Source organism: Lissotriton vulgaris, chromosome 6, assembly GCF_964263255.1.
Source record: "Lissotriton vulgaris chromosome 6, aLisVul1.2, whole genome shotgun sequence".
NCBI classification, from domain to species: Eukaryota; Metazoa; Chordata; class Amphibia; order Caudata; family Salamandridae; genus Lissotriton; species Lissotriton vulgaris.
In genome coordinates this window covers 98794633-98813293 of record NC_141694.1, presented here as the reverse complement: position 1 = coordinate 98813293, position 18661 = coordinate 98794633, and the positions used below count along the sequence as shown (strand labels likewise).

Sequence of the window (18661 nt, the reverse complement as noted above, 5' to 3'; positions counted from 1 at the left end):
TGTTGCACGTCGAAGGGGGAATCGAAACAACAGCGACCCAGAGTGCAGCAAATTACATACAAACCCGATGGCAGAAAAAACTATCTGGAGATGGAGTCGATGCCCATGCGCACTACTAACCAAAGGAGGAGTCACCTATCTTGTGACTACAAAGACTTCTACAATAACAAAGTGCAAACATCCGAGCCCAACACCAGATGGCGATCTATGCAAAAGTATGCGATTTACAGCTCATATGCCTCGAACATGGAGTTTAACCAAACAATCCACACATGCAGCAGACCACATCCTTCTTGGCATTCAATCTAAATATGTTATAGTTGTTGACAGAAAAGGTCATATCCTTGCTGTTTCCAAGCAAAAAAAAGAGAAATCAAAAATAATTGCTATAAAAACAAACAAACAAGGATCTCCCAAAACCAAAGACAAGGAGATTGTCAAGATCTTAAAAGACTTCTATGAAGCCCTGTACCCCAGCGAAAAGCTAACCACCATAGATTACTTAAACCAATTATTTTCACCCGCCCCAAAGCATATTCACTCACAGAGGACACCCTGGATGTTTCTTCTCTATCAATCTCAAGAAAAAGAAAGCACCCAATGGGCTCCTGCCTGAATTCTATTAAGCACTTATGAAATCTGTCCCCAAAACTCCAAATACTTTTTAATCACTTCAAACACACCACTTCACCCTGTGGTATATTTATAGAGGCCACAATTACGCTATTCCACAAAAAAGATAAGGACCCACAAAGCACAAACATCTATCATTTAATACCGTTAATAAACATGGACTGTACAATTTTGGTAAATATTCTTGCTACACTTTTAAATCCCCTTGTGCTATCTGGTCCACCCTGACCAAATGGACTTTCGCCAAAGGCAGCTCATTGGCATCTAATACCAGACTGCTTGCAAACATCATATCATAAACAGAAATGGATTAACATAATTCTTGGTATGCCGTTGCATTGGATGCCAAAGGACCTTTGATAGAGTTGAATGGATCTATCTATTCAAAGCCTTCGAATGGCATAACATTTCGAATACATCCTTAAACGATGTCAAAATTCGAATAGCCAATCACCAAGCATCAGCCCTAGCTAATTGAGTGCTCTGCGAAAGATACCGAGTCATCAGCGATACTAGGGATGGCTACCTTTCTCCTTCCTCCCTTTCAAGTCATCTAAACTCTTGACAGCTCCCCATAAGTATCGAGCACAACCAATCTATCAAACGCAATAAAATAAGATCCCAGGAGTATAAACTATCTGCCTAAACTGATAATATCTTCCTATTCATGAATAACCAAGCACACGCGATTGCTGTTTGCAAACTGATTCAAGACAAATCTGAAATCCTCCTCTTCTCTAAGATGTGTGATAAAAATATTTTACTTCTCTACAATTTCAAATTGTTCCTCTCTCAGATAACATACATTTGTATTCCCTCTACAAAACATTTAGATTACTCTATAAATATCAATCAAAACAGTTCTGGAAGAAATTAAAGTAGAATCTCTAACTGGTTTCCCATCGGCATCGCATGGTAGGACCGCCTTGACACCATTAAAATGAGGCTCACTCAGCCATTCTATACACACAAACAATGTTTGCTCTAAATCCCATTTAAGGAGAAAAAGAAATTAATAAACTGTGCAATCTCTTTATCTGGAATGAAAGGAAACCAATCATCTCTTAAAACAAACTTCAACTTCCAAATCACCTAAGAGGCATTAACTTGCCAAATGTAAAGCTTATCAATTTAATTAAAGCTTCACTCGATTTACATAAGTTAATCACGGAAACGTGACCATGCACAAATAAGATTATTAAAGTTTAAAAAAATAAAAACCTAAAAGGGCTGGAGAAAAATTCATAATTACATAGACAAACTCTTCCTGTAATGAATCACTGAGCATAATAAACTAAAAATCCTGAAACAAATAGATAAAGAAATAAAAGATAGTAAAAACAATAGTGCAGGACAAGGTTTAAAATTATGTTCACATAACATTGCCAATATAAAATGTTTCCGCTGAACCTTATAAATAGGTCAAAAGAATATAGGACCTAATTTTGATGCCTGTAGGCCCGCCACAGTCAGGCCGTCTGTGACAGTACCACCGACAGACAGCTTTTCGGGCCGACCGCTGCAGTACGATGCAGGCGGTCGAAACCTTGACTGTTGGGGGGATGGATCGCCACCTCCGACAGGATCTACTGATCACGATGGGGCAGCGGTCGGAATCGTGATCCTGAAGTGAGGCTGTTCCTGCGCAAGCAGACACCGCTGTCAGGAGTACAATGTCCATTTCTGGCAGCCTTTTCATGGCGGTCTCAATGACATGAATAGGTTATCAGAAAGGGACTTTGGGGGTCCCAAGCAGGGACCCCATCCCCAGTGGGCCCGTGCTAAGTGGTCTGTGGGCACTTGTACGGCCTCCCCACAATGGACTGTGTGCCAGCCAACACGTGCTGCCAGGCACACAGTGCATGAATGTGAATTAAGTGCATTTTTCTACTGCGGCTTGTGCTGCAACCCTGCAGGTAAGAGCGGGGACGGGGGGACGGCCGACTTGTGCCGGAAGGGGGGTGGCAGCCAATGAATTGCTTGTTCTTGGTGGTAGTCGACAGACAAGACTCCCACCGCCCCTAGCTACACAACTGGAACCCTCAGTCCGGCATGACATACAGATGAAGAACTAGTCTGAGGAACTGACAGAAGATTCCTGAGAAAAACATTTTCCGCAATCTAAAGCGAATTGATATTTCTGATGCCCGGGATTCAATACCCAAATAATGCAATCGACACACATTTTGCATTATATATTGTTTTTTTTGTTGTTTTTTTTTGGAAAACCTTTATTTACCAAACAAAGTACACCGCTATTCAGCCGTACATCCCGGAGGCCAGCCAGCATTGTGACTCAATTCGAAAACATGTACAAAACAAAAAATACAGGAGTAGTCAGGTTTCATTTTATAATATAAAGAAGTCTAAAATAACGAGAGAAACCAACCTAGCCAAGAAAAGAGAAGAGTGGAGAGGGAAGAGAGGAAAGAAAAAGAGAGAAGAAAAACTTCAAGGCTAAGGAGGATAAAAACGGTAAGGCACATATCACGGGGAGAGGAGGGGTCGATACCGCCCACAAGCATCAGGATGCAAGATAATCATACGGACGGGGAGCAGAAAATCAGGATTAACCATGTGGAACTTAGGGAAGGGGGAGCTATGGAGAAAGGCGGATCTCCGGCTGAATCATCTCCGGGGGTGCACAAATGTCTCCTCTATACGAGTTCCAAGCACTCCAGATCAACCCCCACATCTTGGGCTTACCCCGGGCCATGTAAACAGTCTTCTCTCGGAGCATGCACCAATCCATATTGGTTTTCCACAAACTAACAGTGGGGGGGGGGGGTTGGAGCACCCCATCTCTGGGCGATGTCCCTCTTAGCTATCATATTGCCCAGGGTGACCCATCGGGTCTGAGCCGTATTGTAGTCAGTCGGACCCCACACGTTCAGCAGACAGCGCCGAGCCTCAGCATGCAAGGTCACACCAGTCACAACTCTCATGATCGCATGCACACGCTCCCAGTAGGAAGCAATGACTTGACACTCCCAGATTATGTGCATAAAGGTGGCCGTTGCGCACATCCTCTCCTGCAAAGGCCGTCCTGGGAGAGTCCCATGTGAATTAATCTGGGGCCTGTGACATAGATCCTGTGGAGCACCTTCAGCTGGACCAATCGCAGCCTGGCTGAGATGGCCACCTCTTTAGGGGAGGAGACCGCTGACTGCCATTCCTCATCATCCATCTCAATCCCGTCATTCACCCAGAGGTCTCGCAGTTTCACCAGTAGGTCCATTCGCACATTAATAAGTTTTTTATAGGTCAGGGAAATGGCACTGTCAGGCATATGGCCGTCCAACACCCTGTCCTCTAACGGGGACGATTCAGGAACCTTCTCTCCCACAGGCATAGAAGATGTGAGTGCGTGTCGCAGCTGTGCGTATCGAAAGTATTCCGTGGCTTCCAGTTGGAACTCGGCCTGTAGAGCGGTGAACGATTTGATTTCCCCCCTAGACAACATGTCTGCAACCTTCGAAATGCCAATGAGGTCCCACCGGTCAAACCCCTTGGAGTGCCATAGTTTCCCCAGCAGGTCAGAATCATACAGGGGAGTAGCCATGGTGAGCCTACCCTGCCATCCCAAAGTTTTGGTCACCACCCTCCACAAGTGCACCGCCGTCTTAGTGGGTCCAGTCAGTTTCCGGTCAAGAGATCTAGAATACAGCGCCCTATAGTACATCCCGTCATTCATGAGCCAGCGATCCATGGCGTATCCCGGGTTGACTGCCGGTCCATAAAAACCGTGGTTAATAGCCGTCAGCTGAGACGCCCAATAATAGCGGCGTATGTCCGGCAAGGCAATGCCCCCGTCGTACCACGGGATAGTCAATTTAGCAATAGAGATCCGCGGTCTGCCATCCCACAATAAGGTGCGCTGCAGGCTCTCAAGCTCTCCAAAGTACTTGGACGGCACTGGGTCTTCTGTGTTCTGGAGCTCATAGAGAAACCTCAGCAGGGACATCATTTTAAACAATGCCGCGCGGCCCAACAGGGACAGTGGCAATCTCTTCCAACCCTCCACATCTCGCCGCAAGCGCGCCAGAGGGGGGAGTAAGTTGTTAGCATAGCGTGTACGGGCATTCATTGGAATTTAGATGCCCAAGTACTTGAATCCCTGTTGCGTGATCTGTATAGCGCAGCCTCTAGGGAGATGCGGAGTGTCCCCACACAGCACATAGAGGTAGGACTTGGACCAATTGATGACCAGGCCCGAGTATCCACCAAAAGTACCCAGTACGTCGAATGCCATAATAAGAGACCGGCAGGGAGAGGTGAGATAGAGAAGGATGTCGTCTGCATAAAGCGAGACGCGATCCTCAAAGCCCGGCGACCATTTAATACCAACAATATCAGGATGCATACGGATCCATGCGGCCAACGGCTCAAGCGCTAGAGCAAAAAGGAGCGGTGACAGCGGACAACCCTGTCTAGTACCTCTGCGCAAGGCAGAGGAGGCCGACAAACGACCGTTCACCGTCACGTTGGCCATCGGGGAAGAGTAAAGGAGCCGAACCCAACTAATATAGTCAGGCCCAAACCCGAATTTAGCAAGCACCGCCCAGAGGTAATTCCACTCAAGCGAGTCAAACGCCATCGTCGCGTCAAGCGAGGCAAGCACAGTCGGTTCTATGAGCATATGAGCTCGCGCCATAACCGCATGTAGCCTGCGGAGATTAAGGGCCGTGTTCCGATGTGGGATGAAACCAGACTGGTCCGGGTGAACCAGGTCCGCAATCACACCCACGAGCCGATTGGCTAGCAGCTTCGCCAGGATTTTAGGTTCGGCATTTAACAGAGAGATAGGACGGTATGACCGACATAAGTCTCGAGGCTTCCCCTCTTTGTGAATGACCACAATAGTGGCCAAACGCTGATCAAGCGGGAGCTCGCCGGCCTCTCGAGCCGCCAGGAACACATTCCTCAGGGGCGCAGCGATGGTGTCCGCCTTGAGTTTTTACAGCTCCACTGGGATACCATTGGGTCCCGGAGCTTTCCCAGAGCGCAGCGACCTTATCGCCAATGCCACTTCGTCTACCGTCATGCCGCGGTCCATGTCTTCGCGCTCAACATCCGACAAAGAAGGGAGCTCAATCTCTTCCAAAAAGGAAGCCGAGTCCGATTCGGAGAGAGCGGAGACAGACGTATAGACCGTCTCAAAATAGTCAGCAAATTCCGCGGCAATAGCAGTAGGGTCAGTGACGACCAGGCCGTCGTCGCCCAGGATTTCTGGTACCACCCGGGATGCCAGTTCCTTCTTGTCCAACCAGGCAAGTAGCTTGCCCGCCTTGTCACCGGCGTCGTAGATCCTACCCTGCTGTTCCCTGCCCATCGCCTTGGCCGCGTCAGTAGCAGTGGCACCATACTCCGACTGCTTCAGGGCGAGAGCATGGAGCAATTCCGGCGTCGGTCCCAATGCTAACCGGGAATTCAGGTCAGCAATGTCCGACTCCAGCCGCACCAAGTCCTCATCCCGTCTTCTACGCGCTTCGGCTATCAAGGAGAAGGCCTCTCCCCTAAGGACAGTCTTGAAGGCCTCCCAAAGAGAGAGGGCCGAAGTTACTGAGCCCGTATTTTCAACAAAATACAGTTCAATAGACTTAGCAAGGAGGTCACGAGTCTTGGGGTTGCGAAAGTACCAGGGGTTGATAGGCGCCACCCTAGCCGTCGCCATTATGCCAAAGTCGAAAGACACCCAAACCGGAGAGTGGTCTGAAATGCCCCTGGCCATAAGACGAGCACTAGAAACCGATTGCGCTTGGGCCGCGGGGGTCAGTATATAATCGATACGGGAGAGACTACCATGAGCCCCTGAAAGGAAGGTGTATTGTCGCTGGGCGGGATGCAAGAGTCGCCAACAATCAACCATGTCCATGGTGGCCATAAAATCTGGGAGCCACGACTGCGCACTACGAAGATCTCTGGACGGTAAACGATCCAAGTCACCCGAAACCACAGAATTTTAGTCCCCACCCAGAATCAGCAGCCCCTCCGGGAGGCCCAAGATGGCGCCACTAAGGTCTTGGAATGTGGCTGCTTGCAGTCCCGGGGGGATATAAACCGAAACCAATACCAGAGTGCGCCCCTCCCACCTGCACACCATGGCCACATAGCGGCCCCTATCATCCACCAACGTAGACTCCACCTCCAGGGGAAGGGACATGCGCACCATGATGCCCACCCCACGGGACCCCGTAGAGAACCCGGAGTGGGCCACCATTTTAAACTCTCTCCTGTTCAAAGCCTTACAAGTGTTGCCAACAAGATGAGTTTCCTGCAAAAGAACAACATCTGGAACACAACGTTTAAGCATTTGCATCACAACTCCACGTTTAATACGGTCCCCCAACCCATTGACGTTCCAACTCAATACATTCAGAGACTTACCCCCCCATCATCAAAGACGTCCCACCCCAGCATCCCCCCCCGGAATGCAGCCAGCCCACCGATAGTCGCAGCACAATGGATTCCCAGCCATGAAGAAAGTAAGAAGAAAAGAACAGAAAGAAAACACACTCCCCAACCACCCCCACCCTGCACCCCTGCATTAGACTAAAAGCCACCCCAACTAGCAGTGTGCCTGTCGCCCCTAAAACTAACCTACAAGAAGCCCCCAGAGGAGAAAGGAGACATGCTATCCCCCTCCGTTACCCTCCTTCTTAAGAAGTTCAGAAGTAGTAAGAAAAAGAATCAATGTCCGAGTTCGATGCCAACCGCAGCAACCCCCCCAGATAGAAAGTCACAGACAGAGAGTTCATTCCTGGGAACCTGGACCTCCTGATGCACCCTCCGACTGGTCCTCCGGGTCGGTCCGACGTTGAGGCAAAGTGTCCAGCCAGTCCCCTGCCGCATCTGGGAGATCGAAAAACATTGTCCGGTTGCCATGTTCGATTCGAAGCTTTGCAGGATAAAGCATAGAGTACCGCATCCCCATCTCCCTAAGCCGCCGCTTCACACCCATAAAACTTTGCCGGCGTTTCTGGACAGCCTGTGTAAAGTCAGGGGAAAAGTTAATGTCAGCGTTCTAAAATCGCAGCGGGCCACCGCTCCTTGACGCCTGCAAAATGGCGTCTCGGTCCCGATAGTTGAAAAGTCTCGCAATGATGGGGCGAGGGGATGCACCCGACTTTGGTTGACCACCCGGCAGCCTGTGTGCTCTCTTGACTGAAAAGAACTTGCTCAATCTGCCCGGTGCCAAGTTCTTAACCACCAGTTCTTCCACGAACAAGTCCACCGACCCATCCTCGGCTCCCTCCGGCACACCCGTAATGTGGACGTTCTGGCGCCGGGCCCGTCCCTCGAACTCGTCAAGCCGGCGAGCAAGCGCCCCATTAGCCGCCTTCAGGTCCCATACCTCGGTCTGTACATCCGACATATCGTTAGTCAAACTCGACGTTTTGATGTCAAGCGACTTCACTCTGTTGTTCGTTTTGCCGAGGTCGGCTCTAATGAGATTGAGTTCGATCTTAAGGGTATCCACTTTGCTGGACAGCGCCTCGTGTTGCCTATGCATCTCAGCCTTCACACCAGCAATGGCGCCCATCACGTCCCGGAGTGTGAATTCAGGATCTTCAGGGGACATATCTCGATGCGGGTCTTTAGTGTGGCCCGTCGTGCCCGGCGATCCCTTCGAATGGGAAAACCGTTCCGGGATGGTGGATTGGGACTGGGTCGGCTTCCTGCTGACCCTCGGAGGTTTCCCTTTGTCCGGATCTCCTCTGCCCGCCATGTTGAGTAGCGAGAACAGGATAGTCCAAGGAAGGGGCAGGCCTACAATAACACCTCCACTCGATTCGAGACACACAGTACAAAGCGCCCCCGGTACGACAAGAGGAAAGTTATGAAGGAGACCTCCCGGGCCAGCTGGTCCAACAAGTGTGGCAGGTCCGCCCGGAGTGTCCCGAGGCAGGCCACTTCTCGGTCCCAACAATGCTAGTCAATGACGTCGGTAGTGCCCGCCAACTTCACGACGGCATAATTCGGTCCAGGAAGCTCGGATCTTCAGTCTGAGACCGGGCGCCGCTTCAGCACCGACTTCGCCATTGATTCCCACCGTCGTGGGACAGGATGGGTAGCAGGATCAATGCGGAGGATCGGAGGGTCTTCGGAGCTCCGAGCTCACGCGGCCATCTTGGTCGCCCGCGAAGCTCCTCCCTCCGCATTATATATTGTTAGCATCTCTACACCAGGCTTCCTGCCAAGTTTAGTGATGGAAGTTGATTTGTTGAAAGATAACTTACTAGTATTAACTGCCGGATTCCAGGAACCCTGAGCCTCAAACAAAATAGTTAAGTAAGAAAAGGTCAGACTAAAACTTAATTTTACATTATCAAGCGTAAATATCATAACACTTCTTAACTGTACTCCTGCATTTCCTATTGAAGGTCTTAAGAATATAAACTTTCTGGCCCAAATCGTTCATGTAGTTGACAAAGCAGACACATCAAGTAGTTATCAGACTGTCCCAAGCTCAACCTGATCACTGTTCCTGAATGAGCCTTCAGCACCTCACTGAGTCAAGCTGAAAACTTCACTTGCTCACCCAGTCCAAACATTAATATAAGGACACGCTCCACTATTATTGTCCCTCTAGCACCCAAGGATATTATCAATAATCATAAAAAGCAGAATGACTAAATACCTCCCGGTGGTTCAAAGCCGATATCAGAAGCGCTTGTCCTCAGGCATTCTGGTCAACATGAAAGGACCATAACATCTATACCATCGGCTAACTATTCAAACAAGACGTTCTGATACCCTACATGTGGGAATGCAGAATTGCTTTGTGAACCTCCAATTGGTCCTTCAAATAACATATAACATACGAAATTCAGAGAAGAACCACCAGAAAATCATCAGGCAAGGATCCTCCAAGTGATATTCTCAATGAAGTTCCAACACAAAGCCTAATACAGAGGTTACAATATATAAAAAAATTAGAAACACGTATGCGGATCCCACAAAATTGGACACAGTTGAATTATGGATATATCACTAAACATTCTGCTTCTAAATTAATTTGTAAATGTGATAAATCAGCCTCTGTAACACAGACCGTTTTTGTCTCACACAGATCCCTGTAGTCTCCCCAAAAGCTTTTCAAAGCAGGACTACGAACAAATGATCACCGCTAGTGGTGCCACCATGCAAATGCCAGCAAGGAGCATGAGCCTCTTTTCCACTAAACTAGCAGCTTCTGGAGTAGAGTCTCCAAACAAAGACACAACTTCCATCGTTGCTCAAAACAGGGACCTTTCGCTACAGAATCTACTCATCTCCCCCTTAACTCTCATCTAAATAAGATCGAATCACAACAATGGCTGTACAGCAGACTACTAGCAGCTGGAAAGATTCTAATCCAATAGCGTTTGGAGGATGAAGAAAAGTAGTTTGCTCCACCCATAAGCTGGAACCCAAACTAGCTGATGCTAAACATTCACACAAGCACCTACACTGAATGTGGGCCCTGTTAACTGAATCCTTTGCAAACAAGTTGAATCCGTTTACTTATAGGAGTTACGCTTATGAACTTAATGAACCTATTGAATGAACCTAATGATTTTAATTGATCGAACCTAATGAATGAAATAGTTATAGATCTTTATTGATGTAAAACATATACCTTTAAGAACTGTCTCGTTTGACATGAAACTTGAAGCTTAGGCGGCCTTTCCCTCTCCTTCCCTTACAACTACGTGTTGCGTTCTAGGTTGATGAATTGCAAAATTTTATTAAAATAATTTAAATTACAGATTTAAAAGTGACATTACAACGAAGACCGAACGCCAAATTTTGGCAAACATTCCTGTCAGATTTTGTTCTGGCACCGGGTATTTCATAAGCATGCCAAGCAGTGTCTTGCCACCACTCCTAGGTCCTACATACAATGCAGTTATGATTTTTCTGTACGTATTTGGTTCCATTTTGTAGATTGTTCCACACCAGATGGAAAGCTCTCTCAGCACAGTCCCCAGGCTCACCTTCAGATACATGTTCACCAATGAGGTCTTCATTGCTTCACAGTTATTGAAGGTTGACAGTAAAGTTTAGGTAGCAACGCTACGCTGGCAAGTCCCTGCCATTTTTTCCTGTGCCCTATAGGCGATGCTGTGACTTGAATGCATTGCCAGGGAACCTGCCATCCACTGCATGGGTGTCCAGACTGTCTTTGGTACTGGCTATCCTGTTAACCTCCTATACCTTTACACAATCCATACACATACCTCATAGTGCAATAACCAAAACACTTTCTAAGTTTGTCTGACTTCTTGGATGCAAGGTAGAGTGTGAACCAGCTGCAGACGGGAAAGTGTCCAGTGACCCTTTGGCCAAGTACATATTAGTATGAAGGTACAGGATGCATTAGTCATCAAAATGATTACATTTTTTTCTTCGATCTAATGAAGATTCATTAATACTGACAATGGTGGCTCACATGTATAGTTAAGAACTTTCAATCATGTCAAATTTTGATTCTTTTTATTACAGCAATACATCACAAATTCACAATTGGGGAGAGGATGTAGGCTTATGGCTAGAGCGGTAGACCTTAAAGCTGAGGAGCCGGGTTCAAGTCTCGGCAACAACGCTCAACATCCTGTGATTCTGGGCTAATCACATAATATCCCCGTGACTAACAAAAATGAATGTGTCTATCTGTAACGAAACTGGTGCTCATGTAAAGCGCTCTGATACCTGATATTTTCAGGTCTAGTTTGCCTATATAAAACTCTACAACAAAAAAAAGAAAATTGTGCATCGAATTTCTACGGTGACAATAACCCATCACCAGTGGGATGTGTTTAGAATGCAGGCCATACTGACAATGTAAAATTTTACATAAGATAAAGACAGGGCTTCTTTCTGGTTTGAAAAGGTCAGTGTCCACCAGTCCATTTATTTAGGTTCAGACTGGGAATCTTGTTTCACATCATTCTTTAGAAAATGTCATAATTATCCCACTACTAATGATCAGTGGCCAGGATGAGGACTTGTAGGTTTGATTTAGTATGTCTGTTTTCCTTTAGGGAGTAAGCCAATAGGTTTCAAAACCTGATTGTTGAGAGTCCCCTCAGGACCGGGGTCTGATAAAAAGGAGTCGATTCGGGAATAAAACATCAGATTCAGACTGGCAACCATAATAGGGATTATTGAGCGGGAGGAGGGAAGGAAAGGTTGTTTGCATATTATGGACCTTCCAACTATGGCCTGGAGTAATATTGCTTTTCTTGACTACACATTCACCATACCATTGCATTTTAAGCAAGGTAATCCTAGGTGCAGAAAAAGGGATTCTCTCATTAGGATTGCCTTTGAATTGCGCTGTAATATTGTGATCACTCCTGGTGACTGTGACATACCTTTTTATAATTCCTAATTAGCTACAAATCACCATTTGTTTCAAGTCTTTTTATTGCAAACAGCTCCACAAGCAGTGCATCAGTAATACAATAGATACAAGTAACATTCGACCAATGAGTTTACATTTGACTTTATGAAAACAGAGATGATACCACAGTAGTAATGGGCGACCGCCCCCACCTGGCTGAAGCCCCTTGATAGCTGTTGGTATTCCTGCCACTGTCCCCAGAATGTCCCCCATTTCTTCGGGCATCCTCTACTTTGATATATTGTACGCTCTGCTACCAACACCAGTTCAGATCAGTCTGCCAGTCCACCACTCTTGGCAGTGCCCGGGCCCCACAGCACCTGGCAATGTTGCGCTGTGCCACTACCGCCACCAGTGGTAACCATATTTTGGTATACCTGGGCCAGTCTTCCTCCTCTGCAATCATTAACAGGAACCCCTGCAGCGTCAGGGGAACCTCCAGCTCGGCCACCAGCGCCATGACCCTTGATTTTGCCCCAATATTTCTGTCTCCAGCACTCCCACAGGAGGTGATAGAATGTACCTTCCTGTCCAAACCACCCTGTGGCACAGGGATAACTCTGTTCTGCCCAGGCGACACAACAATCCCCGGGAGCAATATGTTCTATGTAAGACCTTCAACTGAATCAGATGGAAACGGGAACTTATTGCAACTTCTCTCTCGAATCTTTCCAACTAGGGCAGTAGATTGCGATCATAAAATGCTTGGGGGCTCCTCGTTATATTTATCCCCAGGTATTTAAACCCATCCAACAATAACTGGACACCGCACCTTGACGTTAGTCTGGGGGTCCCCCCGCTAGCGGAAAAGTAGGTATTTATCCCAATTAATACAATACCCTGAGAAGTGTCCAAAGATACGGAATATTTGCAGAATTCTATTGATGGACTGCCTTGGGCACTGGACATATATCCAGGTATAAGGATTAAGGCTCTTCTTACTCATTGCCCACTGGAATGCCCCATTGACCCATATCAATGGGTCTTGACGGATCCATGCAGCCAAAGGCTCAAGGGCCAGGGCGAAATATATAGGCAACAGGGGGCATCCCTGCCTTGTCCCCTTCTGTAAGGAAAACCTGCAGGAAACAGGAGAATTAACCCGCACCCTTGACACTGGTTGTTCATATAGCAACTTTATCAAACCATAAACCTCGGTCCAAACCCCATGCATCCTAGCACCGCCCACAGGTAGTTCCATTCCACACCATCGAAAGCCATCCTGGTTGTATGATGGAACAACTACCACATGAACAACTACAGTCTAAACAACTACTCCTCAACCACTCCTTAGTCTAAACCACTAAAGTTTGAACAACTACTATTTTTTACAACTAGTGTGCCTTTACCAGGATTGCCTTTACCCCATTAATGTATCTAATTTCCAAGTAAGCATAAACCCATATGTATGTGTGTGTATATATGTATATGTATATGTATATATAGTGTGTATGTGTGATGGATTTGTATGTACCTGTAAAAATCGTACATTTCGTGGTAAAGGCATGCATGCTAAAGACATATGCGTTGTAAATTTAATATTGATCAGTATTAACACCATACATACACACACACATACACACACATATATATATGTACTAGCAACCCGTCCCAACGTTGTCCGGGTATGAATTGCTGCCGGCCAGTAGTATATTGTTTTGTAGTATTTCGTTTAGATAGCATTTCTTATCTGTGACAGACCTGTGAAACGCCCTGATTCACAGTGCACTGCTGATGCACTTAAGAGTGCGTGTTCAGTAGTGTGTGAACTCGAGTTTCCCTACTTTATTCTTCCTTGCAATATTAAATAGCGCGAACTCGACAACATGGCATGAGCACAATTTACATTACAGAAGAACACATACATTTGTGGTAGGCACGGGGAGACAAAGCGATTTGCCTGGAATCACAGGATGTTGAGCTGATGCCGAGATTCGAACGTAGCTCCCCAGCTCTAAAGTTCGCAATTCTAGAACTTGTGGCGGGGGGTGTGTCTAAAAGTGTATGTCAGTGCTGGCCATCAATGAGAGAGACCTGTGCATTTTTCAAATGGGTTGTGAAAAAATATGAGGATGTTGCTGGAGATGTGGGCCGCCGTGCCACCAATGTACTTACCGGGGAGGGTAAACACCCATTATTCCGCAACTTTCTTTCCGCATACCATCACTCCGCATACTTTCATTAGGAAAGTACCATGACTCCACAATGCCATTATAACGCATGGCATTACATTTTATATGCTTTTACCACGCATACATTTACAACGAAATTCGTTCCAAATGCATGAATGGTAAAAGCATGTTTTTTAAAAATATTTGGATAAGGTAAGTATGGGTATAGGGGTATATGTTTGGGGTGTTTGGGTATTTTAAGGGTTCAGATATAGTTATGGGGTACAGGGGTAGTTTTAGGGTTTAGGGATAGGTATGGGTTTTGGGGTACAGGGGTATTTTTAGGGTTCATGGCTAGGTTTGGGTTTTGGGATATAAGGGTATTTTTCGGGTTCAGGGGTAGGTTTAGGTTTTGGGGTACAGGGGTATTTTAAGGGTTCAGGGCTAGGTTTGGGTTTTGGGGTACAGGGGTATTTTTAGGGTTCAGGGCTAGGTTCGGGTTTTGGGGTACAGGGGTATTTTTAGGGTTCAGGGCTAGGTTTGGGTTTTGGGGTACAGGGTTATTTTTAGGGTTCAGGGGTAGGTTTGGGTTTTGGGGTACAGGGGTATTTTAGGGATCAGGGGTAGGTTTGGGTTTTGGGGTACAGGGGTATTTTTAGGGTTCAGGGGTAGGTTTGGGTTTTGAGGTACAGGGGTATTTATAGGGTTCAGGGCTAGGTTTTGGTTTTGGGGTACAGGGGTATTTTTAGGGTTTAGGGACAGGTTTGGGTTTTGGGGTACAGGGTATATTTATAGGGTTAAGATGGGTTAGTGTTTAAGGGTTTGGGGGTATTTTAAAGAGTAAGGGTGGGTTATGATTATGGGGTGCAGGGGTATTTAAAGGGAGCAGGGTCGGATCAGCACACGATATGAGACATGGCATAAAGGGCGGAACGTACCACACGCCCCCAGCGTTTGTCACGTCCCCAGCACACGCCCATAGCACAACACAGACACGCCCACAAGGGACTATTTTGCTGGCACGGTTCTTTTACCTTTTAAATGTATATGGTGGGCGTCTGCATAGCCTATGTCCTTCTGCTGCAACTGCCCTTTCCAACGCTGTATTGGGTGTTGTGATTGGTGCTGTGGTTCCTGAGATTACCCGCCTCAAAGGTTTGGGCTCTCTCTTTATTATATTAGTATGGATGTATATATACACATACACACACACACCCCTATACTCACCGTTAATGTTATAAATTTCCTTCCCGCCCTAAAACCTACACCCACCCCATACCTTAAAAATTCCCTTTCCACCCAAAAACCTATACCCACCCTAAACCCTAAAAATTCCCTTTACACCCAAAATCCCACACCCACCCTAAACCCTATAAATACCTTTACAATCCCAAAAATCAATACATACCCTAAAATTACCCTTGCCACCAAAAAACCCCATCCATCCTAAAATTACCCTTGCCACCCAAAAACCCATGTCCACCTTTACCTTAAAAATACATTTGCCGCCCAAAAACCAATACCCACCGTAAAATTATCATTGCCACCCAAACACCCATACTCATCCAAAACCCTAAAATTACTCTTCCACCCAAACACCCACTCCACCCTAAACCCTAAAAATTCCCTTTCCACCCCAAAACCCATGCCCACCCTAAAAATACCCTTGCAATCCCAAAAACCCACACCCACCCGAAATCCTAAAATGATCCGTGCCACCCAAAAACCATACCTAGCATAACACTCAAATTACCCTTTCCACCTAAAAACCCATACCCACCCTTAACCCTCCAAAAATACACTTGCCACCCAAAAACCAATACTCACCCTAAAATTACCTGTGCCACCCAAAAACCCATTCCCACTCAAAATGTAAAAAATACCTCTGCCACCCAAAAACCCACACACACAATAACCCTAAAAATACCCTGCCACCCAAAAACTCATACGTGTGATACACTTGCCACTATATATCTCATGAACAATCCAAGAGTGCCATCTACTGGTCCCAGAAAGTTAATTTAAACAACATACATTAATTAGTAAGGTTGCAAAAATAAACGTAGAAAATGTAAAACTGTTAATTATTTCTACACAGTGTTACACTCTATGAAAAAACAAATCAGACTGATTTAACTTACTATAACAAAAGAAACAACTAATCTCTTCATGCAGTTTGTTGTTTAGACAGGTTGTTGTTTAGACTAGGTAGTTCCAAATGCAGTAGTGGTTGAGGGATCGTGGTTCAGGCCCCTCATTGTTAAAGAGTAGTGGTAAAGGTCGTTTCCCCCAGAGAAAGAAGAGACAATGGCATTGAAGAATTTGACTCCGTGACATGCAGGTTTCCAAAAACAGTGGACACAGTAGATTTATTTTCATTGTGGTGTCATTTTAAAGATACTAATATTTCATATTTTTATAAACTGGTATTGGATTTTTATTGTATGTTGTGTCTTAATTATTTACTGAATTTGAGTTTTTAAATGCTTTACATACCTGTCTCTGAAGTCAAGCCTGCCTGCCTACTTGCAGCCAAGCTACCTGAGGTTGAGCATGGGAATATGTTTCTGAGACCTATTCTGAACCATAGACTGTGTTTGTGGCCTTATTGGCAGTGGCAGATGCATATTTGCCACTACTAATAATCCACTTTCCAACACACATGAAATGTGAAACCTCTGTAGTTCAGTCCAGCTTCCTGAGCTGTTCTTTCAAGAGAGAGGCTCTGGGTTATTGAACGGGTTCATACCTGTAATCAGGCGTTTTGTTGTATTCCCTCGTGATGTTCTCCTTGTAGAACCTCATCGATGACGCAATGGAGCCGGTTGTCCAATAGATCATCACATTTGTCAGCAGCTCATCCAAGGAGATCTTCCTGTTGGTTTAACAGAGACAGGTCAGCTTTTTCTCCTCACATTGTGTACTCTAAACTCAGAGATGTCTAAGAACTATAGCAACAGGCTGCTCTCCTCGCAGTGTTGCATGAGCCTGCTGGATTGCAAATAAACCTTGGAATAAGCTGGGCACCTGTAAACTAAGGATCAAACATAGGTATGGACATCACCCTCTCTACTCAGGTTCCCCTTCCACCCGCTACCACCACTTTCATTACACCTGGGATTTTTCCAAGTCTGAAGAAGTCCTGATCTCCAAGTCCCAAATAACACTATAAAGACAACTCTGAATCTTTAGCAAAACCTCACATAGCGCTAAATGGACATCTTGGCATCCAGCACACGGGGAAGGTGAAACCCATTTGACTGTGAAATAATCCTTATACAGACATAATCTAATTCTTTTTTCTGATCTACATCTTTTTTAAGTGTTTTTCTCATTTGTTCTTGGAAAATTAGCTATTTGACCTTTTCAAAGACAACTTTGTCATGGTTTTGAATAACAATGCTTTGTATGCTAAACTCTAGCACTATGATATTGAATTGTTTTAGCTCACACACTGCAAGAAATGCTCGTCTAATTATTTTATATATATGTTGCTGGCATGTACAAGAATATATAAAAAAAAACATTGATTGCTCAAGTCATTTTGAATCTCTATCTACATAAACAGCCGCTTTCGTTTTTTTAGGTCTCGGCTAGTGTAGGCTGCGCTTGCGCAGTCTCGCTGGCGAGATTTTATGTTTCTTAGTATGAGGCTTTAACCCGCCCCTCTTCTCCATTGGCTGGCTTCCTAAACGGCGGTCAGCCATTGGAGAAGAGGTTTGTCTTTCCATTTAAGCCCCGTCTTTTTCCGATTGAGGGGTGTGTTTTTTCGTTTCTTTCTCTCCTCTTCCCATTGGCTGGAATGTAAACAACAACAAGTCAAAACACACCCGTTGTTTACATTCCAGCCAATGGGAAGAGGAGAGAAAGAAAAACACGCCCCCCAGTCTGAAAAGGACGGGGCTTAGAGATGGCGAGCGCTGGTTTTCCTTTTTCCCTTCTCTCGCCGCTTCTATCTCATTCCCTCTCTCACTGCTTCTCTCTTTCCCTCTTCCTGTTTCCCTCTCTCTCCAATTCTCTCTCTCCCTTCTCTCTTGCCGATTCTCTCTCTTTCCCTTCTCTCTCGCAGATTCTCTCTCTTTCCTTCTTTCACTGATTCTCTTTCCCTTCTCTCACCTTCCCCCTCCTGGTGGCCCTCCGGCCACGCCCCCTCCTCTCCCTGGTCACAGGCTCGTCCGGGGCTCCTCGCCAGGAATGATCTGCACCCCCCCCGCCCCTGGCATCCGTCTTCTTCTGTAAACTTCTGGACCCTTCTAGGGGCCGCGGCGGGTATAGAAGGAGCTCCAGCTCCAATACCGGAATACCCCCGACACTCGCACCGACGCCATGGACGTCACCATCAGCCACCCCTGGATGTGGTGCCCCTGGTTCCCGGGCCCCCTCTTCCCCAGCCGCCTCTTCGACGAGGGGCTCCTGGACACCTACCTCCTCCCTGGCTTCTCGGGCAGCATCTTCCCCTATGCCCGGACCCCCAGAATGTACTTACCACTGGAGACGAGCCTCTCCGAGGTAAGTGACTTGTGGGGTA

At 46.3% G+C, this 18661-nt stretch overlaps 1 protein-coding gene across 2 annotated transcripts in view; it reads right to left on the bottom strand.

Moving 5' to 3' along the window:
* The window catches only part of LOC147706859 (epoxide hydrolase 1-like), a 265167-nt gene that overhangs the window by 65380 nt on the left and 181126 nt on the right, over positions 1-18661 (bottom strand). For both annotated transcript variants that reach the window (XM_086926033.1, XM_086926032.1), the window contains exon 8: positions 16883-17008. In XM_086926033.1, the coding sequence (XP_086782159.1) occupies positions 16883-17008 (126 nt within the window). The remainder of the gene's footprint in view (positions 1-16882; positions 17009-18661) is intronic.